Source organism: Heterodontus francisci, chromosome 17 (genome assembly GCF_036365525.1).
Source record: "Heterodontus francisci isolate sHetFra1 chromosome 17, sHetFra1.hap1, whole genome shotgun sequence".
Lineage (NCBI taxonomy): Eukaryota > Metazoa > Chordata > Chondrichthyes > Heterodontiformes > Heterodontidae > Heterodontus > Heterodontus francisci.
This window is the reverse complement of record NC_090387.1, coordinates 77,602,130-77,628,405: the sequence shown is the minus strand read 5'-3', so window position 1 is coordinate 77,628,405 and position 26,276 is coordinate 77,602,130. Positions and strand designations below refer to the sequence as shown.

At 41.1% G+C, this 26,276-nt stretch overlaps 1 protein-coding gene across 10 annotated transcripts in view; it reads right to left on the bottom strand.

Annotated features, from left to right (window-relative positions):
- Nucleotides 1-357: 357 nt before the first annotated feature.
- LOC137379085 (anillin-like) overlaps nt 358-26,276 on the bottom strand; it is a 94,069-nt gene continuing 68,150 nt past the window's right edge. For 9 of the 10 annotated variants that reach the window (XM_068049733.1, XM_068049730.1, XM_068049739.1 and 6 more), the window contains 8 exons: nt 22,449-22,484; nt 22,135-22,156; nt 20,839-20,948; nt 10,736-10,789; nt 9,836-9,922; nt 9,553-9,660; nt 3,497-3,669; nt 358-1,097 (listed from right to left, as the gene is read on the bottom strand). In XM_068049733.1, coding sequence (XP_067905834.1) covers nt 971-1,097; nt 3,497-3,669; nt 9,553-9,660; nt 9,836-9,922; nt 10,736-10,789; nt 20,839-20,948; nt 22,135-22,156; nt 22,449-22,484 — 717 coding nt within the window. In that variant the 3' untranslated portion in view covers nt 358-970. The remainder of the gene's footprint in view (nt 1,098-3,496; nt 3,670-9,552; nt 9,661-9,835; nt 9,923-10,735; nt 10,790-20,838; nt 20,949-22,134; nt 22,157-22,448; nt 22,485-26,276) is intronic. The other variant, XM_068049737.1, reaches the window with a different exon arrangement.

Here is a 26,276-nt window from a genome sequence, read left to right as displayed (position 1 = left end):
AATTATCACATGCTCCCAGAATGGATTTTCATGACCAAAAGCTCTTGACCCTGTGCTAGGCCAGCAGTAAATGCAAGAGTTTCTGAAAAATGCAAAGTGGAAGTTAAAACTAGGCTTTAAAAAGGGAAAACACACAAACAGAATTATCTAAATATTTATTCTTTACTTGAAGTAAAACTGTGAGTAGAAAAGGACAGTTAAAATGATGCAAGTTATAGTGACAGGGTAGAAATAGATCACAGGAGTTCATTACACAAAGACCATCAATATTTATAGTACTCTAGATAATGTGCAAGACTAGTCCTTTGTAATCTTACACTGAGAAAGGTGCAAAAAAATCTGCCTTAGTAAAGGGTGATTATATTGACATTGAACTCTTTTCTCCTTTCCCTTCTCCGACTCACGAAACCATGGCAGCAGTGGAGCAAGACCACTTTTTGGGCACTTGCAGCAAAATGCCAACACAAGTTCCAACTCCAATTGCAAGCCGTATCCTCAAAGAAGTCGTTCAGAGTTAATCAAAACAGTGACTAGATCAGTCCAGACTAGAGTGAACTTACCACCATAGAAACAAATGAGTTTCCCATTGTGGATACCAGGAATATCCTAGGATGGGACCCCAATTTGTATTAGCAGATTTTGGCTAGGACAGTGGGAGACAAAGACAGCCAGCTTCCCATTAAAAAGTAGAATATCATGGGCTGTGCAGTGGATACTGTAAACACAAGTCAACACTTTCAGGGAGGAGAGAAAATAGTGGGGTGAGGGAGAAGGAGAAAGGGAAGAATTAAGTTCACAAAATGCATTTGATCCCTCTTTACTTTATTCTTTGGATCAATCTTGGTTAGCAAGGGTTTTCTTAGCAGCAATTAAATAATTCAAAGTGGTTTATAATGTAGGCAAATTACTAGTGAGGCACTTAATGTGGTGAGAAGCTGCTCTGACAAGATGGACCACCACAAAGCCAGTTTCAGATTCCATCCTTGGACACAGAGGAGTGTTGTGTCAGTTGCCATGTTCCTAGATTGATCAGAACCTGGTTAAGTTTCTCCATCCACAGGTTTCTCTCTTCTTTTGTGTCAGCTGACAGCCAGTTCCTATAAAAGAATTCACAAGTATCAGATTAACAGTTGCGTTATTGCTACCTACTTCATCTATACTGAAATCTTAATTTTTCATTTGCAATTCTAGCCATGATAGAACTATTTAATTGTTCATACAAGTACCTGAGGCTCATGCTTCAATATAGATTTTACTGTCCATCAATGACACCCCACAACTTTGTGTTGTTTATTGCTATGTATCTTCAAATGGTACAGCAACAGCTGTCAACACTTGGCCACTGGAATTTTATTCAAGGATAAACAGGTTTTGTTTTTTACAATATGCATGCATTCACTTGGTAGGTGCTCAATTTGGATTAACTTGAGTGATACTTGGAATTTTGTGGCAACTTACCTGATCTACATTGGATTTTTAAAAAAGTATCAGGATATATCAAATGAATGTTAGAGAGACTAGAAGCTAGAATTGTTCTCCTCCGACCAGAAAAGGACAAGGAGAAATTTAGTGTTCAAAGTTAAGGTTTTGAGATGAAGTTGTTTCTGGTCACAAAAAAAGGTACTGAAGGTCAGTGAAACAAGTGGGGAAAATGGTGGTTTCACAAACTTTTGCTGTGGCTGCAATGTTAAAGTTATGAAGGGAAAGGTATGACTCCTGTCTGAACTATTTCTGCTCCTGGACAAAAGCATGCTTGGATATGAAAGGAAAATAAACTATTACTGTAAGCCTGCATAATACCCACAAACATTTATTTCATAGAATCATAACACAAAGAGGCCATTCAGTACATCATGCCTGTGCTGCCTCTTTGAATCTCTAAATAGTCCCACTCAATTTCTGCTTGCCCATAGTTTTGCAAATTTTTTCAAGTATTTATCCAATTCTCCATTGAAAATTACTGTTGAATCTGCTTCTGCTCCTCTCAGGTATTACATGCTAGCTCACCATAACGCACTGTACAAAAACATCTCATCTCTCCCCTAGTTCTTTTGCCAATTATTTAAATTTGAGTCCTCTGGTTACTGACTCACCCCCAGAAACAATTTCACCTCATTACTCTATCAAAACCTTAACTTTGAACACTAAATTTATCTTTGTTCCTTTCTAGGTCGGAGAACAATTCCAGCTTCTCTAGTCTCCCCAACATTCATTTGATGAAATATCCTGATGCATTAAAAAAATCCACAATAAATAAATGCACACGATGTACAAGATTAAGAAAAAGCAATAGTAAAGGGAGTCATCTGCAATTTTTGCTCCGTTTTGATTAAAGTTATCATTTCAGGTCAATGACCAATGTTGCTCCATCTACAACTGCTGCCGAGCCTGCTGAGTGTCAATGTTTTCTGTCTTATTTCTGATTTCCAGCATCTGCGCCATCTTGCTTTAGTAGAAGGGTCAGATTGGCTCAATTTGGCTTTGAAGGTTATGTATTGAAACCCTACTCCAGGACCAGAGCATAAAAGCTTGCGCAAAGTGCAAACGATCCTTCTGTCTCAGTCAAATGGACCGTCCCATAACCACCAAAAAAAACTAAGATCCAATAAGCTGAATGACCAGCACATAGAATGACTACAGCATTCGGCTACACAACAGCATTTCCAAGTAAATATAAGGAAGTTGGATTAATAATCACACTTTTCAGTCAAAATGTCTCGAATGTCCCAAAGCACTTCAGCGCCAATGGATTACTTTTTGAAATGTGTCACTTGTTTTGCAGATAAATGTAGCAGTCAATTTCACGCACAAAAGTTCCCAAAAGAATTTTTTTGTGGTGTAGGTTGAGAAACAAAAGTTTTCCTGGGACACACAGGGAACTCCAAGTAATACCATGGGTCTTTTACATCCACCTGAGCAAGCAGATGAAGCCTTGGTTTAACATCTTATCTGACAGGTAGAACTTTGACAATGCAGCCCCCTGCTGTACTGCACAGTCAGCCTACATTAGGTACTCAAGTCCTGTAGTGGCGTCTAAACCCACATCCTCTGACTCAGAGGCGAGAGTGCTACCAATTGTGCCAAGCAGACCAACGCCAACAAAAGTAATTCACAGATATTTTAGACACAAGGTATTAGAAATACAACTCTTCTTTCTTCCATTAAGTGAAAACACTATGGAGTTGAAGTTCAGAATCAGATACCAATGGAAGAGGTCTAATGAAGCACTGCACCGTTTACAGAGCCTCCAGGGAATCAGTGCTTGAAGAGTTCAGAAAATTGGAAGGGATGCCAACTTGGTCAACAGCGTAACTTCTCCACAAAATTACCAGATCAATTTAGAAGGACAGGGGCTTGAAAGCAGCAGGAGTTTCTTCTGGTGAAGGAGAGGAAGGGAGAAACATACAAGAAACACATAGGTTCACTTTAAAATAATTAAGCATAATCTACATGTTCACATCAATTAAAAATAGGACCAGAGGTCAACAGGACTTACTTGGTAAAGCACAGTTTTTCTCTACACTGAACAATGAGTGAGTCACGATCATCTTCGCACTGTGGCCGTACGGTAATCAGCTCAAATGTTTTGGGCCGGGAACAGAACTCACGGTTGGCAGGTTCAATCTTCTCCTTGGTGCAGCTGGCCAAGTCAATACAACCAATAGGTTTCTGGACAAAAACGAAGTGAGCTAATGCCTTAGTACAAGTTTCTAAAAAAGTCACAACCCAGATACACAACTGGTTTTTCAAAAACAAAAACTGAATTATACCATGCATACTACACAATTTATACTTTATATATTTGAGCTGGGACCCCAGTCAAAGATTAAACAGTCTGCACTGCATTACGAAGCAATAACCCATTAGGACTTTAAGAAGAAGCCTTAACGCAAAGGCAAACCTTGAACCAATTATAATTTCTCAAGGTACATCAATAACTTGATCAACACTAGCATTTTTTGTGTAATGTACAGGAGATTTCCTCAACTTCTAAATATATTGCATGCTGTTCCACTAACCCATACAACTGTGGTAAATCCCTAATTGAATCATTAGGGATGTGTAGCATTAATTAATATCAGCTAGGACAGAGAATCTACAATTAGATTCAGGGTCCCTGGACGCAAAAGCCAAATCACCTGCTAGGGTTCCTGTTGTTACGACCAGGTAAGGACGGGGTCTCAAGTTCCCCTCTGGCCGCTTTCCTGGTTCGGCCATAACACGGTTTGACTTTTAAAACTGTTTTTAGCTTCACCACTGCTCTCTGCTTCATTTACAATTATAATCAGACAGGTTTTCTTAAGTTTAAACAAGAAAGAGGAAAGTTTGTTAACCGTAACCCTCTAACTCAGTTAAAATTACTAAAAATACGCGACAACCACGCTAGCATGCATATGCGATAAACACATACAAATAGATACAGAAGAGGAGATAGAATTAAAGGGGGAGGGTTTGGGGTAGTAGATGGAATTCAGTTATTGTTTTTAGTTTGGATGTAAAGACATTGATTGTAGTTAAGTCTTGCAGTTCTCACCAGGGCCCAGTACACAATTTCAACTTGTTTTGCTGGTACCAGAAGGCTGCAGGGGGTCCTCTGTCTCGAGATGCTTCCATGGGTCCCTGAAACTTTGCCAGAGAGATAGAGACAGGGAGAGCGCGGTGCTTTCTTCTTGAAGTTTAATTGCAGTCTCCCTAAACCTCCGAGGCACAATTCAACAGTTCCCAGTCTGGCCAACAGGTAAGTCATGCTCTTGGTTTGAAACAGCCTCTTCAGAGGAAGATTGTTGATTCTTCAAAGCTTACTAGACACACTCTGTGGGGGTTGGGGGAGGGAGGGAGGTAGGGATGGAGTGCTGGCTCTTAGACAATGGCTCTCAATCTCTTCTGATCATCACTACTGACAAAAGCCATCTCGTTAATTGAATCAGGGAGCACTCCCATTGTATCTCTATGCAACTGTCTCAGAATGCAAATGTGCAGCCATGTTTTAGTTGTCCTACTTTTTTTAAACAAGTTCTGTGCAATGTCCAGTTAAAAAGTTCAAGTAGTGTTCCATATGACAAAATTAATGTTTCTATTTGGCAGGTGCGGTTTCCATCACACCGCCACCTCTCGTCGAATGAAATGCGACATTAGGGGGATCATTTCATTATAAATTAGAAGAAAAAGTAAAACGCAGATGCATTTCTCTCATTCAGAATTTAAAATTGTTTCAGCCTGTCTTTCTTTGTAGCAGTGCTGCTTTGAACTGCCCCTTTGTTCTAAGGCGGGTCTGATATAATTATGTGTTGCCCAAAGGGTTTAAAGTTTCCTCACTATCAGCCTGCAATACATTGGGAATGGGCATCCTAATAAACATGTGATTTTTGGGGAGGTTTGCACATTTCCATGATGTCTAGGGTGCCTTTGTTCCTGTTGGAGTCTGCAGGGGGATTAGCTCTGGGCTCGAGCTCTGATTATGTGAGTCGGCAGTGGGTAGATCCACTCTGAACTCACTTTCAGTGCTCTGGTGAGCCATTCAAGTGCTTTTCACTTTAGGGTAAAGTTGGTTCCCTTTTCTCTTGACTACTGGGGAGGATGCTTTGGTAATTTTCCCTCTGTTCTCTGGAACACTCCTGCTTACAGGTATTTATACAAATTCCACTGCACTCCCCTGCGGCACTTCAACTAGGTGAGGCATCATCCTCATGGTATCTCTGCCCTCAAGGAATTTTATCCCTGCATGTTTCTGTAAATGCTGTTAGCAATCCTGGAGGGGTGCTTCTGATGTCTGCATTTACACAGGAGGATGTTTGGGGGGGGGGGGGGGGGGGGGCGGTTCTAATGTTTCCAAACATTTCGGGGTTGGCTGACCAGAGGGAGGAGTTTTCATTTGGGAATCCTCCCGGACCTCCTTTAACTTGTCCTCTTTGTCCCTTTTTCCCCTCTAACTCTTTGCCAGACCTGTGCCCGTCTGTCCCCTTTGGTTTTCGGCAGGGGTTCTTTACAATTCACCAGCCCTTGGCTACAGGATTTCCCAAAAGCAGACACAGAAAGTCGGGGTGCAGATTTCACTGCAGGTTGGGGCTTCTCCTCCACCTGGCACATGTAGCAACTCCTACAATACTCCACTGCATCCTTATGGAGTTTGGGCCAGTCAAACTGCTGTCGTACGCGGGCTTTGGTTTCTCGTATACCGACATGTACAGCCATTCTTAATATTTCTCTGCGGCAACACTAACTGGTGAACCACTGTCCACTCCGTCCTCAGGTCTGAGGAGAAGAACTCCACTTCCTCATCAGTACCTCATTCTTTAGATAGTAGTAATCAGGGACTCCCTCTGCTTCAATTTCAGTCAGGGCAGTCTGTGCTAACTCTCTCAATACTGGGTCGGCTTGCTAAGCCTCAGCTAGGAACGATCCATTTAATCTATTCCCTGGGTCCTCACTTTCCAAAGAAAGTTTCAGACAGACAGACCACATGGTCATCTGTCTGCAGTTCCAATTCAGTCTCCTCTGGGGGAGCTGGTTTGGTCATGGCCCGAGTCACTACACATCATGGGGAACTACAGGGGACTGTCTCACTGCCTTGCGTCTGATCTCCTTCGATCTCTTTCACTACTGGGGAGCTACCACCTTCACCCCCACCAGATCCAAGAGATCAATCCGTACACAGGCAAACTAGGGACAATCCCTATGGTGACCAGTCCCGAAACCCTTGCACTCCAAGTGCACCCGATGTAAAAAAAGGTATACTGCCCTCCAATATCATTTACCAACATTCTGGTATTTACTGCACTTGCTGGGGGAAAGGTCAGGCCTTTCCCCAGCAAAAGGAATCTGGTGGCCTTGTATTTCTGAGGATTACTATGGGCTTGGGGTTACTCTCTCTTCAGATACAAAATCCTGATAAATTTCAGGGATCCTATTACATTTTCTTGCACCTGCAGCAGTATGTTTTCTGGGCCTTACTACTGCTGCAGTTAAAGCCACAGCCTGTTCTGCTGTGCTTTCCATCAGGGTCCCTTCTTCACTGAGCGGATGTGCCCTGATTAACCCTACAGGCTTTCCCCGTAGTTTCCAGCAGTCAGTGCTCAGATAACCTGCCTTATTACAATGGAAGCACACAGGTCTCTGGGTCTCACTCCTACTTACAGCACTATCCTTTTTGACTGGAGGAGGGCCCCCAGTGTCCTGCTTTTCCCTCTCTCCCAGGACTGGTTGGGCTCCTATCATCTTCCCACCCTTTGTCCTTTTCAGATTTTTGGGGTGACTAGGAAAGATTTTCCTTTGGGGAAGCGACTTGTATATTAGAGCAAACTCATCAGCCAGAACTGTGGCGTGCCTCGCTCTATGTACTTTGTGTACCTCCACATAAGTCTTTATGGAGAGGGGCAGAATGTTTTTAAATTCCTCGAGGAGAATTACCTCAGATTTTCACAGCTGGGCTGCACTTTAAGAGCCCTCAACCACTGGTCAAAAGCCAGTTGCTTACTTCTCTCAAACTCCAAGCTAGTTTGATCAGCTCGTTTCCTGAGGGTTCGAAGTTTCTGGCAGTAGGCTTCCAGTACTAGCTCATATGCCCCGCGGATAGCATTTTTGCCAGTTTATAATTTGATAAACTCTCATCTGGCAACAGGAATAAACCTCATGGGCTTTTCCGGTGAGCTTACTTTGCAACAGTTGTGTCCACTTTTCAGCCGGCAATTTTAACTGCCTTGCAAATTTCTCAAACGATACAAAAAATGCTTCCACATCTCCCTCATTGAATCTTGGAATCAATTGGAAAAATTTTTTAATCTCAGTATACAGCCCTGAATTGCTATCCTCCATATTGGCCATGCTTTTACTGGAGTTACTCTATTGCGCCCCCCGCCATCCCCAACTAGTTAACTCAAGCTGCCTTAGCTCTCTTTCCTGCTGTTCCATCTGGAAATTTCTTTCTTTCTCTCTCGCTCTCTTTCCCAGTCTTCTAATTCAAGTTTCCTCTGTTCCAATTGTGTCTTTGCTAGCAATACCCTGTCAGAGTCTATTTCTAACCCTCTGATTCAAGGGAAAAATGGTTGGCCACTAGTCTTAGGAGTTCGGACTTCCTAGCCTTAGTGTGGAAAGTGATCCCACATTGCTCAGCCACATTTCTCAACACTTCCATAGATAGTGCCTTTAACTTATCCCAAGTTACTTCACCCTGGCTTGGAAGCGTACTGGCTTGGGTCAGGGACATGTGTGCTAGAATACTAACACCACCGCAAGAAAAACCTGTATTGAAATCTTTTCTCTTTTCGATTGGAATCAATTTGATTTCCCAGTTCCAATTTTTTGCTTGTCTGTGGGCCCAATCCAGATGCTAGCCCCCAAATTTGTTCCGACCAGGTGAGGAAGGGGTCTCAGGCTCCCCTCTGGCCCCTTTCCGGGTTCGGCCGTAACAGGGTTTAACTTTTAAAACAGTGTTTTTAGCTTCACCCAAGTCCTTGCTCACTGCTCTCTAATTAAAATTTTAAACTAACCAGACAGGCTTTCCTATGTTTAAACAATAGGCAAGTTTATTAACCTTAACACTAACGCAGTTAAAATTACTAAAAATATGCGACGACAACCACACTAGCATGCATAAGAGATACACACACAAATAGATAGAGGAAGAGAAAGAATTGGCGGTGGGGGTGGGGAAGGATTTGGAGTAGCAGTTGGAATTCAGTTACTGTTTTTAGTTTGGATGTAAAAATCTTGATTTAAGTTAAGTCATGTGACCAGCTCTTGTTTAAAACAGCCTCTTCAGAGGAGGATTGTTGGTTCTTCAAAGCTTACTAGACACAGTTGGTGGGGGGTTGGGGAGATGGACTGCTGGCTCTTACACAGACAATGGCTCTCAATCTCTTTTGATCATCACTATTGACAAAGCCCATCTCGCTAATTGGATCAGGGAGCACTTCCATTGTCTCTCTATGCAACTGTCTCTCGGAATGCAAAGGCACAGCCATGTTTCAGCTGTCCAACCCTTTTGTAAAAAAAAGTTCTGTGCAATGTCCAGTAAAAAGTTCAAATAGTATTCCATATGACAAAATTAATATGTTTCCATTTGTCAGGTGTAACTTCCGTCACACTGTCTAGATCACTGCCCACCTGATTGATCTTGGGATACAGAGATGTAGGGACAGGATCATGCTCTAATGCAATGACCTCTATGCAGCATTTCAATTTAGACAAGTTATTAGTGTGGTGCTGGCACCTTTGAACCACACTTCAGCACAAGTTAACTACAGAACAGACAAGGCTAAAAGTCAAGTTAGAAACTTAGCTATGCTTAGTTTAATTTTGCATGCAGATGTTAATGGCAACACACAGACTGTCAAATTAGCTTGATAAACAGCAGCAGTTGTGAATAAATCAGGAACCTGCATTCTAAAAGTTGGCTTTCAGCAAAACAGATTTTCTTTCAGCCTATAAACTTGCAAGTGGTCCCAAAGTTTTACAATGCAAGCTCTTAGTTTTGACATTTGGCAAAATGTCCAAGTAGTTTAGATAAATACTATAACAAATCAGTAGTGTAGAAGTTACGTATTGTTACTTCACCTTGTGTTTTTCTTCATTGGGATAAGTCCAATAGGAAAAAGTGTTGCCAGACAGCAAGAACCAGCGACGATGCCATGCACCAAACCCACTCACATCCTCAAACATAGTCTGTAAAAACAAAATCAGAATTCTTCTCAAACACTTTTTACTTTTCTCTGCATTAGTACAAGTGCTTAGTCAACAATGTAACTGAATAATGCAAGTTGAGTGCACCAACTACCACTGCATTGCTTCTGCACCCTACATTACATAGCATCAAAAGAAAAAAAAGCAGCACAGTTACCAGGAATCCTGAATGTTCAACAGTGGAGTGAAAATGGCACTGGAGTTTCAAATAGATGGCACCCTCAAGAGGAGACAGGAAAGGAACCTGCAGTTGGTCAAAAGAAAATGGAATTAGTAACACATCAAGGAAATAATTTCTCAGGACAGGTTTCACATGGCATATACCCCAAATACTAAAATCAAGATCAAGAATATAAAATTGTTACAATAAACAGAGAAGCAATAGGCACAAACACTGAGCAGGGATTTGTATGGATAATGCTTAAAATAAAATTTATAAAGCTTATCCTCATCACAAAGGCCAAGAATCAGAATGCCAATGGACAATTTCAGATGAGCAGGTATTGTAATAGGGAAGCAAACTATAGTTCAACTGGTAAGCAACGACAAGTTAAGCACTAATTGACGACAGAACCATGCAAAGAGCAAGTTAGAAATGAAGGAAAAACTAGCTATATGCATCAGCTACTACTATGTTGCATGAAGCTGTAGTTTGGACTAGAGAACACATATTTCCACATACCACTAATCAAACTTCCATATATAATCACATTAATTTACTGTATTGTGCAACTTGTAGCACAACACAATGTTCCGCAAACATTCAGTTGGTTTAACAGCCACTATAGTATTGGACTCAATCAGACCCTGGAGCAAAGAATTTCCAAGCTCTTCAACATTCATTAGTGTAGATCACATTGTATGGAAGTGCACTGGGGGGGGGGGGGGGCGTGGAGGCAGGGGTGTTAAAGTGACTTGATGTCACATGGATATTAGTTTCATCTGTAGTATCTATAATGGGCAATGCAAAAAAATCATTTTCTAGTCCCAAACTAAAGCTGATACATACATGTGAATCTAATGATTAGGTGTATATATATTAGGTAACTATAGCAACCTTGTCCTGAAACTCATCTCCAAGTAGCTGCCTGACTTTTCCATCAAACTTCATCTACAGTAAAAACAAGTAAAAAGTTAATTGATATTTACAACTTAAGTATTTATTGAAAAAGAGTAGTTGCTGGATGGCAGTTAGGAGACATCTGAGCCTGGGAACTTCTGTCCAGCCTGCAACACTGACACCTTGTGAATGATCAGGCTGAGCAGTGGGCATTTGTTATGAAGCTACGTGCCTATGGTCCCAGAGATGAGCAGTAACCTGTGGAAAGGGGTCGCTCAAAATAGTCATTTCCAAGAGCGTCAAAAACCACTTGTATGAAATAATAAAAAAAGGTGCAGAATTTTATTTCCGGTTTGTGCCCAACACATATTGCTTCAAGATTAGTTTCAAATCCTACATTTGTTAGTTACATTCCGTAAAAGGGCCACATTCTGTATACTGTTTGTATAGGAATCCTAGGCAATTTTTAAAATTAGTTTTATTCTGTTTAATTAATGCTTTCCAAGTCCAATTTCACACCATGAATGAAACTACCTATTCTGTTCAGCAGGATTTCCTATATATGCTGTATATAAAACAAACCTCCTTGAAATGTTCACATTTTATGTAAAGACATCTCCCACTCATTAAGAAAAAAAGGTCTACAGTGAGGCCTCTTCTAGACTTAAATCAGCCTAACTACAATTCAAGAACATACTCAAGGTAATGTTAATAAACCATGGCTGCAGTTGATTATTGCAGTCCAAATATCTACCAAAGTTTGAAGCAAACAGTTAAGCAATTCACATTAGGAAGCCCAGTTCAGTTTTTAAATCGCGTTTATTGGTGATGAGTTGTCACTGCATCGATTTTGTAAAAATTGGAGTAAGATGCTATACTGTTAAACAAGTGCCTCTGTGCTTTGTTAAATACACTTTTTGAGGAATCATTTTTGAAAGATTAAAGAAATGTTAAACTTTGGTGTTTTCAAAGGGGTCATGTAAAGGCCACTTGACTTTGAAAAACAGTCCCTGGAAATAAAAGCAAAGTACTGCAGATTCTGGAAATCTGAAATAAAAACAAAGTGCTGGAAATACACAGCAGGCCTGCCAGCATCTGTGGAGAGAGAAACCGAGTTAATGTTTCAAGTCTGTGACCCTTCATCAGAACTGGTAAAAGTTAGAAAAGAATTAGGTTTTAAGCAAGTGAAGGGGGTTCTTGGGGAGGGTGGTGGTGGTGGGGAAGAGAACAAAAGGGGAGGTGTGTAATAGAGCCGAGGGCAGGAGAGATTAAATAACAAAGCTGTCCTGGGACAAAGGCAAAAAGGAGTGCGTTAATGCTTGTGGTGAAAGACAAAAGCATTAGTCCAGAGAGAGTGGTAATGGCAGAATAATGAGCAGCTCTGTCTACATGAAAAACAGGCACATGGTTAAAAAATTAAATATAAAAATATAGGGGGAAAAAAGGCGAGTCATACTCTGAAGTTATTGAACTCCACATTCAGTCCGCAAGGCTGTAGAGTGCCTAATTGAAAGATCAGGTGCTGCTCGTCAAGCTTGCGTTGATGTTCACCAGAGTACTGGAGCAGGCAAAGGACAGAAATGTTGGCATGAGCGCGGGCCGGGGTGGTACTGAAATGGCAAACGACTGGAAGCTCGGGGTCATGCTTTCGAACCGAGCGGAGGTGTTCCGCAAAGCCGTCATCCAATATGTGTTTGGCACATGCCCATGAAATCGCAGGTGGTGTAATACCTGCCCTTTTACCTCCTCTCTCCTCACCATCCAAGGCCCCAAACAGTCCTTCCAGGCGAAGCAGCGATATACATGTACTTTCAATTTGGTATACTGTATTCACTGCTCAAAATGCGGTTGCTTCTATATTGGGAAGACCAAACGCAGATTGGGTGACCGCTTTGCAGAACATCTCCGCTTAGTCCGAAAGCATGACCCTGAGCTTCCGGCTGCTTGCCATTTCAACACCCCACCCTGCTCTCATGCCAACATTTCTGTCTGGCCTGCTCCAGCATTCCAGTGAATATCAACGCAAGCTTGAGGAGCAGCACCTGATCTTTCGATTAGGCACTCTGCAGCCTTGCGGACTGAACGTGGAGTTCAATAACTTCAGACTATGACTCGCCTTTCTCCCCCCTATATTTTTATATTTAATTTTTTAACCATGTGCCTGTTTTTCATGTAGACAGAGCTGCTCATTATTCCACTATTAACACTCACTCTGGACTAATACTTTGCGCTTCACCACAAGCAACACTCTTTGCCTTTGTCCCAGAAGTTTTGTTATTTAATCTCTCCTGCCCTCTGCCCTATCACCCACTTCCCCTTTTGTTCTCTTCCCCACTACCCCTCCACCAACCCCCTTCACTTGCTTAAAACTGAATTCTCTTCTAACCTTTGCCAGTTCTGATTAAAGGTCACAGACCTGAAATTTTAACTCTGCTTCTCTCTCCACAGTCCCTGGAAATGTTTTTTTTTTAAAAAGGGGCACCGAGAAGTCTTGAGGAAAACAAGCCTTTCCGGGAAGCTGCCTGACTTCCAGCTTCGTAAACAGAACTTTTAAACAACTTCTTCAGGTGTCCAAAGAAGTGACAGGTTAAGATTGATGGAGGTCAAAAGGATAACCTCCTGTTGTCAGTTTCTCTTTTGAGTTAGGGTTGAACTGTATATTAAAAAAGAGATCTTCCAAGGACAGAGAAGACAAAACCCAGCTCAGCTTTCCAGCGCCTCTCTAAAAGACCCCGAGAGGTCCACTGTGTCAACTCATCTCGTCGTTGAAGAAAAGCCTGCTAAATTCATTCTCGACTCCGCCTGAAAAGAACTGTTCTAAAAGATCCCAGTGACCCATCTACGAGTACTCGGAGGCCAAACTGCATGCCAGTTTAGGAACACGACATATCTCATCTGCTGCTTCAAGAATGAGCAAGTATTCAGCCCAAGTGTTTTTTTTTGTCTGTAATAGAGCTTTAAATACAAAAATCCCTTTATTTTTCATGTGAGGCTAAGGTAAGAAGGGAACTTTAATATTTTATTCTGTGTATTTATGCTTTACCTCATTACTAGTTAAGACTTGTTTTATAATAAAATAATTTTATTAAAAATATCTGGTCGGTGTTTTATTCTGGAATAAAAACAGTATATGATTGACCATTTCGGGTAGTGGGAAAAAATTTAAGTATATGTTGTGACCCATGGAGAACTGGAAATAGAACAGTTCAATCCTCTCGCCTCGGTCATAACAACTGCAAAACTATAGTACTATCAAAGCCAATTGGGTACACATTTATTAAAGCCTTTGAGAAAACATCCACGTAAACCAGAACCCCCACTATCTGTTCAATCCTATATTCTGTCCACTAAAGAGTCAAGCTGCAGTTGACAGTTGTGCACAGGGTGGCACTAGCACCAAGTATGCCACGCACACTGGAACAAAACTAAGATTCTCTTTTCCTTCCCACCACCCCAATAAGAAGCACTGTGCATCTTCAAGGATCTTATTTCCTTTCTCTCCCTCAAAAGTCCATACATTAAGCAACTTCACTGCTCAAAGTTCACCAAGTTACAAAACCAATAAAGTTACACCATAAAAATCTTAGTAAAAAAGATAAATTTGCTCAAGTCCATTTCAAAGGTGGACGTCAAGAATTGTTGTAGCTGATATTTTTAAGGGATCAATTAAAATAATTGCGAAGATCATTGTCTCATGGTTAACTTCCCTACTTCATCCAGATCAATTAGAGTCCAGTCCAATCAGAAAACCAGAATGCTCGACAGCACAAGTTTCAACAAACATGTGTCTGGACCAGATCATTCCTTTTCTTCAATTGAAAGTACCATGTACAAATTAAACAATTCTACTAGATCAATGTATAAAACTGATTAAATATGCTACATGTATAGCTTTCTTGTGAATAGACAACCATGAAAACAAAGAATCAATTGTAGATGTCAGTCAGTGCTTATATAAAATTCTCTGTGATGGCATCGATTCCTTACAGGTTTAGTTTCACAGAAGCCAGTTACCCTCCAAACATTTCCCAAGTGGACATTATTCATGTGAACCTGGTTGCCAGGTTATTTAACTGCTGCAAGAGAACAAGGGAAGGAAAATGGAGCGGGGGCGCAGGTGGATGGTGATGCAGGGAACGAACCACAGGCAACCCTGATGTCCTCAGCATTGGAGTCACTGGATACTGATCTACCAATTACAGTGCTTCTACTGTCTCCATGACTGAGATCAGTGACATCAGAACCCATTAGAAAAACCCAGATAAAAATGATGCAAGGTATGACCCGCTACTTTTAGTACTCAGCAGGAAGTTGATTCATAATTTTTCTTGGAGATAGATGAAGCTCCAAGTTGTCACAGCTGCAGTTCAAGCTCAGCTAGTCTATATGCCATTCTCTTTGTCTGCAGTTCAACTACACATTAGATAAACTCCCATCCTTCAGCGAAGTTTAAATAGCCTGACTTTGAATGAAACTTCAGACAAGCTCATGAGGAGCGAGAATTTGCAATAACTGCAACTAGGTTCAGCTGCATAATATTGAAACTTGTTGGGTATGAAATACTGAAGCAATACTGATCTATGATCACAGTTTCAACGTTTATTGCAACTTGTACACAGTAAAAGCAGGATCCTGACACTTTGCCCACGCAGTTTATACAGCACAGAAACAGGCCATTCGGTTCAACTAGTTCATGCTGGTATTTATGTTCCACTTGAGTCTCCTTCCGTCCCTCCTCATCTAACCGTCAGCTTAACACTTAAGAGAATTTTTTTTGTATTAAAATTCACCCACTCCAGTAGTGAAGACTCATGTAGAGGAGAACTAAAAGGGTTCAAGAGCCAAACAAGCAGCAGAAATCACTTATTGGTTTGTGGGGGTGATGGACAAAGTGTTTGGGCTTATTCACAAGCTCAGAGAAGGATAGAAGGTGGGAGAGTGAAAGAAAGGCAAGTAGTTGGGGACAAGAAGGGACAGCTGGGAAAGCCCCAGGATCCCCCTGCTCAGGCCAGAAAGGAAGGTGCTGAGGGTGGAAGCGAGATCCGCAAGCTGAAGTGTTATCATTGTCACAAGATGAGACATCTTTGGTCAGAATGCTGGAAATTGCAAAGTAAACCCATGGGACCTGTTGGAGTACACAAAGCTAACGCAGAAAGGGGCTCTGACAGAGTACAGCAGATCAAGCTGTAGCTTTGATGGCAGCTGTAAAGCCAAATACAAAAACCAATGTGAATGCAGAGGTTGAGAATAAGATGCCTGAAAGTTATAGTTATAGAGAATTCTTGTCAAAAGGAAAAGTAACTCCTTATCCTTCAAGTGAGGCAGACAAACCTATATAGTTATACTTAGGGATACAGGAGCAACCCAGTGTTTTGCTGGGGAAAGGTAGAACATTTCCAGAAAGCACAATGAATGCTAAAGTTTTAGTTAGTGGTGTTGGTGGGGAGTATATACCTGTACCTTTGTATCGAGCGCACCTAGAGTGTGACCTAATGTCTGGACAGTCACTGTAGTTGTCCATAGTTTGCCGGTAGATGGAATTGACCTACTCCTAGACAATGATTTGGCCAGAACAAAAGGATTAGTTTCTCCTGTAATCAATGAGAAACCAAGTGAAGAAATAGAAAAATGTTCCAAGAATATTTCCTTCATGTGTAGTAGCCCAAGCAATGGTAAAACAAGTTCCATTGTTGGAGGTAAAATTGGCACCACATACAGATAGCCGAATATTTGAAACTTGCCTTGGGGATTTAGATAATCCAAATGAGACGTTTAACTAATCTTCTCTAATCACAGCACAACAAGCTGATCCAGAATTAAATAAAGTGGTACAATCAGCTCTGACAGAAGCTGAGGCAAAAGGAGTCCCAGAAGGCCATTATGTTGAAGATGGGGTGCTGATGAGGAAATGGAGACCGCCTCACAGACCTGTAGACGAATAATGGAAGGTTGTTCAATAGGTAGCAATACCACCTAAGTATCACCGAGAGTTATTAAGGATAGTGCATGAAATTCCAATAGCAGGATATGTGGGGATCCGGAAGACCAAATCACGTTCAAGTCAACATTATTACTGGCCAGGTATCACAAAGGAAGTGGTGTAATTTTGTAAAACATGCCATACGTGTCAGGTTGTTGGAAAACCGCAACCTGCCATAAAACCAGCACCTCTAATTCCCATACCAGTTATTGGGAAACCATTTAGTCGGGTGTTGGTAGACTGCAGAGGACCCTTGCTGAAAACAAAAGCAGGACACCAATATATACTCACTATCATGGATACGGCTACTCGATTTCCAGAGGCCATTCCCTTGAGGACAATTACTGCTAAGGTAAGAGAAGTTAACCCAATTCTTTACGAGATATGGATTACCAATCGAAGTTCAATTGGATCAAGGTTCTAATTTTATGTCTAACATATTTATGGATAATTTGGACATAACACAGTTAAAGTCTTCAGCATATCACCCATAGACATGGGGAGCTTTAGAAAGCTACCATCAAACTCTCAAAACAATGATTAGGGCATACTGTCAAGAATATCCCCATGATTGGGACCAAGGGCTAGACTTTCTTTTATTTGCCATTAGAGATTCACCAAATGAGTCTACAGGTTTTAGTCCTTTTGAATTAGTTTATGGACAAGAGATAAGAGGTCCTCTAAAACTAATCAAAGGTTTTTTAGAACAGAGGGATGAATCTTCTGTACTAGACTATGTATCTGTGTTCCAGGAAAGGCTCACAAAAGCTTGCAATGGGCACAGGAACACCTTAAAGCATCCCAAATCACTATGAAAAAATGGGCAGACAAACATGCAAAGACCCGAACATTTCAACTAGGGGATGAAGTGTCAGTATTAATATCTTTACAGGAGAACCACTAAAAAAAACAGTACTGTGGTCCGTATAAAGTAGTCAAAAAGAATTGGTACGGTAAGTTATTTGATTGATACCCCAGATCGCCAGAAAGTGTTGACTGTGTCATATCAATATGTTAAAGTAATATTATCACAGGGAGGATAAGCAAGCACAGGTATGTCAGGTAATGGGACAGTAAAGAATGAAAGGGATAGTGACGATGAAGCCGAAGGAGGCCTAGACAATTCTCAAATTGAACTCCGACTATCCTGTTAGCTAATACTGAATTGCTAGGAAGATTGGACACCATGCTTTTATATTTAGATGCAGAATGAGAAGACCTAACAAGGCTACTCACAGCATTTAAGAGGGGCTATAGGGATAAACCAGGACGTACAACCTTAGCCACATGTGGATGTAGGGGAATCCGTTCCTATAAAATGGCATCCTTACCACTTAAGTCCAGACAAACAGGCCAAAATAAAAGCATAAATCCAATACATGTTGGAAAGCAACTTAATTGAATCTAGTCAAAGCAGCTGGAGTTCGCCAATAGTATTAGTGTCTAAACCTGATGGGTCAACCAGACTTTGTATAGACTACAGAAAAGTTAATGCAGTAACAAAGGCAGATGTCTACCCAATTCCTCACTTGGAAGACACTATTGACAGAGTGGCCAGTGCCATGTTTCTTACAAAGACAGATTTGTTAAAGGGATACTGGCAAGTTCCTTCAACACCCTAAGCTAAAGAAATACCTTTTGTCACACTGGATGGGTTTTTCCCCGTGTCAAGTGATAGCACACAGGTTAATGGGTACTCAAAAAAACTTCTCAGACTAGTGAGCCCAGTAGTGGCTAGTGTTCTTAACTGTGCAGTTTACCATGTTGAGGTGCTGGCCTATAGGGACACTTTGAAGGAACACATGAAACAACTGGAAGGTTATGCTTGGAAGGTTACATTGGCTCATTGGAATAACCTTTGTGGAAAAATGTAAAACCTAGAATACCAGAACATTCCGATGGAGTTTACTATTACAGCCTTAGTACCTAAAGATTGCCCATATTTCAGGAAATCGCAGATGCTTTGTTGAAAATTTTACTTTGTTGAGTTATACGAGTAAAGATGGCACAAAGCAAAATTGTGTTAACCACAAGTAGAGTGAATGGGCGGCATGAGTGTGAAAATTTGTTTAAAATGTTTTCAACTTTTTTTGTGTTGTAATGAAACTCATTCAAAAATGCAGTTTCATTTCGCCAAGGGCAGAAATGTTACGAGGAGTTTTTTGTATTAAAATTTAGGATTGTGTTTTTAAAAACTGAAAAAGGATTTCAGTGGACATTGAGACACCTGAAAATAGTTGAACTTTATGGATGTTTTGAAAGTAAGTTTTAAAAAAAAACTGAACTGGAAACAAGGACTGGAATGCAGGTAATTTCAAGGAAACCAGCAGGGAGTTGACCTCAGAACTACCCTGTTATGACGAGACAATGTATGAGTGGGCATGTGACCTGTTTCAGGAAGGTTTTGGTTTCAGATTGGAACTTTATAAAGCCAGTGAGTTTGGACAAAAAAAAAAACAGGCATTTGAAATATGATTTTGACCTGCCTAGAGATCAGAAAGCCCAGGGAAAGGATTACCTCTCTGTAAAGGAATCTTGCATTTCAAGAAGAATCTCTACATCAAGCTGTACTGTTCCCTCCTGGGTTTAAGGAACATTTTACTGCTATACTGCTGCTGTAAGACCCAAGATGATGTGTTGCTACACACCTGATGGAAGACCTTATGTGAAGCCTTCTACTGTTGAAGCTCTTTGAATGCCTGCCCATCACAGACTGTACATCAGGCCTATTAGATCACTCCTTAGCCCTCACTTTTCAAGAAACTGAGATCCAGCCTGTTCGTCCTCTCCTGATAGGTGTACCCAGCATTTCTGTTATCATCCTTGCAACTCTTTTTTTTTGACACTCTTCAGTGCCTCTATCTCTTTTATAATATGGCAACTAGAATTGTACTCAGTACTCTCGGTGTGGACTGGTCTATCCAAGGTTTGATACAAGTTTCGCACAGCTTTTTCACTTCTCAAACCCACCCCCTAGAAATAAACCAGCGTTTGGTTTGCATTTTTTTAAAATATAAAATGGCCTTGTTAACCTGTACCACTACTTTGTGATGTGTATTTGTACTCCCAGATCCCTTTACTTCTCTACCATATTTAGATTTTTTACTTAATATGCAACCTTACTTTCCTTGCCAAAATGTAATACCTCATACTTATCCATGTTGAAATTGATTTACCAATTTTATGTCCATTCTGCAAGTTTAATATTTTTTTGTAATTTGGTGCAGTTTTCAGTATTGACTATCCCCTCTGCACAACCCACTGACCCCTCCCCACCCCCAATAATTTGGGGTCATCAGAAAACTTCAAAATTTGATTCTAAAGTCTAAATCATTAATACAAATTGTGAACAGTGGTCCCAGCACTGATCCTTGTGGACCACCACTTCACACCTTCTGCCACTCTGAATAACTACCCTTTATCCATACTCTTTGCTTTCTGACTTGAAGCCAGTTAGCAATAAATTCTACCACTTATTCTGACTCTGCATTCTGACTTTATTAGTCTGTTACGTGGTACCTTATCAAAGGCGCTTTGAAAATCTAGATAAATTTCACCTCCTGCATTACCCTTGTTACCCTGCATTACTCAGTTACTTCTTCAAAAAAAAAAGTACATAAGATTGATCAAGCAAGACTTTCCCCTTTTGAAATTCATGCAGATTATATTTTTGGTTTCTATTCTCTCCTTTAGTAGGGATTCTATTGTTTTTCTTACCACCAATGTTAAACTGACAACGGTAGACCAATCTCTAAATTATACAAAAAAAATCAGTACAAAATATTGCTGTGTACAGAAAACTGATATATAATCCGACTGAAATTTTAAATGGATTTTATTTTCATTTTACTGCATAGTCACTTCCCCCCGCACCCAAGAAGCAAAAATCAATCCAGCCTAGAGAGACACCAAGTGAAGTTGCTGGAATTCGCAAAACAGCAAGTAGATTGGACTGATCTGCATCCCATCTCCTACATAATAAATCAACAAAGTTAACCTGACAAACTCACCAAGGAAGTCAGACCAATTAAGGAATTAGAATAAAGTCCAGTAGAGGCTGAAGACCATGGCTAGCCAGCCTCCATATAAGTCACAAACTTATTAAAAACCCAAGACTTACTTTGTCTAGTGGAAACTTGTCCTTGCCCAGAGATGCCAGAGTGATTTTGTGTGAACCAACCAGCACAAACTTACTGGTGCGTACAGAATTACTAACGGCAGGACTAGCAGCTGCAAAACAAAGTATAAAAGCGTAAAGGAAGTTAAATGGAGATTCAGCTAATCAATCAAATGCAGTTGAGAGTGTTCAGTGTAAGGGCACATGACCATAAATTAGAGTCAGACCATTCAAGGGTGACATAAGGAAGCACTCACACAAAAGGCCAGTGGAAATCTGGGGCTCTCTTTCCTCCCCCCCGCGCCCAGCCCCCCCAAAAAAGCTGCAAGATTAAATCAATTGACAATTTCAAAACTGAAACTAGATTGTTAAGGAAGTGATATGGAACCAAGGTGGGTGAAAGATACAGATCAGCCTAATTGAAATGTGGAACAGGGTCAAGGGACTGAATGACCTACTCCTGTTCTTTGATCCACCTGATGATTCAGTAGATTAATTCACCTCATGTGGTACTCAGGGAAGTCACACTCCATACCAAATTTGCAGATCTGGTTGTTGGTCGGCACAGACTCGGTGGGCTGAAGGGCCTGTTTCAGTGCTGTATCTCTCTATGACTATGACTCTATCTCAGAGAGAAAAATGGGTTTGCTATAACTGCTTCAGTATCCCTAGATTACCACTGGAAAGAAAAAGATCCTGTGGTCTGTGCAGAGACCTCTGCTGCAAGCTGACATCCGCAGGGGAGGGGAAGGGGGAAACGGGACACCCCATCTACGAGTATATACAAACAAGTTACCAGGGAGCCACAATGCCCAAGACAAACAATCCCCACTCCCAAGCTAGAAGACCAATAAGTTTTAATGTATTATTTTCCACTAGTGCTGAGGATACACATCTATTATCGTTTGCAGTTTTAAAACAAGTGAACTCTAACCTGGCTACATTACTTTTTTTCAAAATTTAAGTACTCTAGTTTGAAATTGCCACACTAAATGGAGCTACAGTGGTATACCTAGTTAGTGCAGCAAACCAAAAAAAAGCCAAATTCAGAGTCTCTGTTCATAACCAAAGTAAGTCTAATGCAAAACACAAAAGGTATTCTGGAGAAAGCTATGGGTGGGAATGTTTTCTTACTTGTGAACCTTTCTGAACAATTAGATTGCTGTAGGGATGGCCACTTATCCACAACTGCTGTGCGAGAAATTGCAGGAAAGTCACATTCAGCAGCTGGTGGTACAATACAAGTTAAATTTAAAAGGGCCTTGACGAAAATCAAAAAGAATGTTTATATAAACTCACCAGGTGACTGCAAGCTTGATTTCTGAAAAGGAAAAAAAGGCAATGTGAACTGCTTTTTTCTGGTAACTTATAATCGAGAGCCACAATCCTTAAAACAAACCTCACAAGCAGATTTACTAGATTACACAGAAATCATTTACAAAGCTTCATCAAGATATACCTTGCAATAATGACATCTCAGCCCCATTTAAATACTCTCAAATTATTTAGAGGATTATAGTAAGCCTGGACTTGCTTGGCAATGAACAGTGTTAATGGATGAGGCCAGTCCTAATATTGGCAGCATTTCAGACCACAAAAAAAAGTATACTTACAGTAATAGAAGTCAGCAACTTCTTAGGCGTTATAACCTGTGTAATAGTACACAAGAAAAATTATATTTCATTTGCTTTTAAATCCTTGTTTATGATTTGCATACAAGAAAGTAGGACATAGATCACAGAGCAGAAGAAAGTCATTCTGCATTAGCCATTACCACAGCTACATAGTTTCATTCAAATGCAGCTTTTTAGTTCATTTTAATCGGGACGATGTTCCACCATTCAATGGAGCTGAAGTGTCCAAAACACACACATGCTTTAGATTCCTGGGACATTGGGACCGGTTCTGGGGGAGGTGGGACCAGTACAAACTGGACGGGTTACACCTGGGCAGGACCGGAACTGATGTCCCAGGGAGAGTATTTGCTAGAGTGATTGAGGAGGGTTTAAACTAAAATGGCAGGGAGATGGGAACCTTTGCAAAGAGTCAGAAGGAGAGGGGGGGGGGGGGGGGGTGGGGGAGGTGGTGGAATCAAAGACAAGAACAAAAGACAGTAAGGGGAATAAGAAAAGTGATAGGCAGAGAAAATCAAGGGCCAGAATAAAACAGGGCCACAGTGAAAAATAGTGGGAAGGGGACAAGTAATGTTAAAAAGACAGGCCTTAAGGCTTTATGCCTTAACGAGCGGAACATTCGCAATAAAGTGGATGAATTAATCGCGCAAATAGATGTAAACGGGCATGATCTAGTCGGGATTATGGAGACATGGCTGCAAGGTGACCAGGGATGGGAAATGAACATCCAGGGATATTCAGTATTTAGGAAGGACAGACAAAAAGCAAAAGGCGGTGGAGTTGCATTGCTGGTTAAAGAGGAAATTAACGCAATAGTGAGGAAAGATATTATGCGGAATCTGTATGGGTAGAGCTGAGAAACAATAAGGGGCAAAAAACGTTAGTGGGGGTTGTATATAGACCCCCAAACTGTAGTGGTGATGTTGGGAATGGCATTAAACAGGAAAGTAGAGATGCATGCGATAAAGACACATCTGTAATTATGGGTGCCTTTAATCTGCATATAGATTGGACAAATCAAATTAGTCCCAATACCGTAGAGGAGGAATTCTTGGAGTGTATACGGGATGGATTTCTGGACCAATATGTTGAGGAACCAACTAGAGAACAGGCCATCCTAGACTGGGTATTGTGTAATGAGAGGGGAATAATGGACAATCTAGTGGTGCGAGAACCGTTTGGGACGAGCAACTATAACATGATAGAATTCTTAATCAAGATGGGGAGTGACGTAATTGATTCTGAGACTAGAGTCCTGAATCTTAGTAAAGGAAACGTTACTTAAAGGGATAACGGTGGATCGGCAATGGCAAACATTTAAAAGAGCCCACAGATGAACTGCAACAATTGTTTATCCCTGTCTGGCGCAAAAGAAAAATGGGAAAAGGTAGCCAAACCTGGGTTACAAGGGAAATTAGAGATAGCATTACATTCAAGGAAGAGGCATACAAATTTGCCAGGAAAAACAGACCTGAGGATTGGGAGCAGTTTAGAATTCAGTATAGGAGGACCAAGGGATGTGCAAGAAGGGGAAAATCGAGTACGAGAGAAAGCTTGCTTGGAACATAAAAACTGACTGTAAAAGTTTCTATAGGTATGTGAAGAGAAAAAAAATTAGTGAAGACAAATGTAGGTTCCTTACAGTCAGAAACAGGGGAATTTATTATGGGGAACAAAGAAATGGCTGACCAACTAAATGCATAATTTGGTTCTGTCTTCACAAAGGAGGAAACAAATATCATACCAGAAATGTTGGGGAATTTTTAGTGAGAGAGAGGAACTGAAGGAAATCAGTATGGAGTAGAGAAATGGTGTTGGGGAAATTGATGGGATTAAAGGCCGATAAATCCCCAGCACCTGTTGGTATGCATCCCAGAGTACTTAAGGAAGTGGCCCTTGAAATAGTGGAAGCATTGGTGGTCATCTTCCAAGTTTCTATAAACTCTGGAACAGTTCCTACAGATTGGAGGGTAGCTAATGTAACCCCACTATTTATAAAGGGAGGTAAAGAGAAAGCAGGGAATTATAGACCAGTCAGCCTGACGTCGGTAGTGGGGAAAATTCTACAGTCCATTATCAAAGATTTTATAGCAGAGCACTTAGAGAACAGTGGTAGAATTGGGAAGAGTCAGTATGGATTTACGAAAGGGAAATCATGCTGGACAAATCTACTAGAATTCTTCGAGGATGTAACTTGTAGAATTGATGAGGGAGAGCCAGTGGATGTGGTTTATTTGACTTTCGACAAAGTTCCACATAAGAGACCAGCATGTAAAATTAAAGCGCATGGGATTGGGGGTAGTGTATTGCGATGGATAGAAAATTGGTTGGCGGACAGGAAACAAATAGTAGGGATAAATGGGTCTTTTTCCGAATGGCAGGCAGTGACTAGAGGGGTACCGCAGGGATCGGTGCTAGGACCCCACCTATTCACAATATACATGAATAATTTATATGTGGGAACTAAATGTAATATTTCCAAATTTGCAGATGACACAAAACTGGGTGGGAAGATGAGTTGTGAGGAGGATGCAGAGAGGCTTCAGGGTGATTTGGACAAGTTGAGCGAGTGGGCTAATGCATAGCAGATGCAGTATAATATGGATAAGTGTGAGATAACCTGTCTTCCTGTTTTTGGGTAATCTGAACAGCTATAAACAGAGAGGGGAATATGCAGCAAGACCTGGGTGTTCTTGTATACTAGTTGCTGAAAGTAAGCATGCAGGTGCAACAGGCGGCAAAAAAGGCAAATGGTATGTTGGCCTTCATAGCGAGAGGATTCGAGTACAGGAGCAGGGATGTCTTACTGCAATTATACGGGGCCTTGGTGAGGCCACACCTGGAATATTGTGTGCGGTTTTGGTCTCCCTATCTGAGGAAGGATGTTCTTGCTATAGAGGGAGCGCAGTGAAGGTTTACCAGACTGATTCCTGGGATGGCAGGACTGACATATGAGGAGAGATTGAGTCGGTTAGGATTATATTCACTGGAGTTCAGAAGAGCGATGGGGGAGATCTCAGAAAGTTATAAAATTCTAACAGTACTTGACAGGGTAGATGCAGGAAGGATGTTCCCGATGGTTTGGGGGGGGGGGGGGGGGGAAAAGAGTCCAGAACCAGGCGTCATAGTCTAAGGATACAGGGTAAACCTTTCAGGACTGAGATGAGGAGAAATTTCTTCACCCAGAGAGCGGTGAGCCTGTGGAATTCACTACCACAGAAAGCAGTTGAGGCCAAAACATTGTATGTTTTCAAGAAGGAGTTAGATCTAGCTCTTGGGTCTAAAGGGATCAAAGGGTATGGGGCGAAAGCGGGAACAGGCTACTGAGTTGGATGATCAGCCATGATCATAATGAATGGTGGAGCAGGCTTGAAGGGCCGAATGGCCTACTCCTGCTCCTATTTTTATCTTTTGAAAACATAGAAAAATAGAAATCAGCAACAGAATATCAGAGCAGTATCTGCTCAGTCATTGGGAGTACCATTTTGAAAGGGCAACTGCAGGTATTAATTCAGTTCAAAAGATTCTTGCAATTACAATTGCAGTCTACATGTGGTGTATCCAGTACAGCTGTTCCATTTGCAGGCAAGTGACATAGTACGGACATCTTATGTAACCAATATGAACAGCTAACAGTCTAAGCATTGCATTTTAGTTTGTGGCATACTTTGCTTCAAGTGTTATGCCTGGAATACTCAACTTCAGCATTTTCCAGCAGCTTTCTGAATCAAGACTATACTAATCTGTAGTTTTTTGATAAATTCTACACTAGTTGTTATTTGGAACACAGATTTAAAGAGGGGGAAC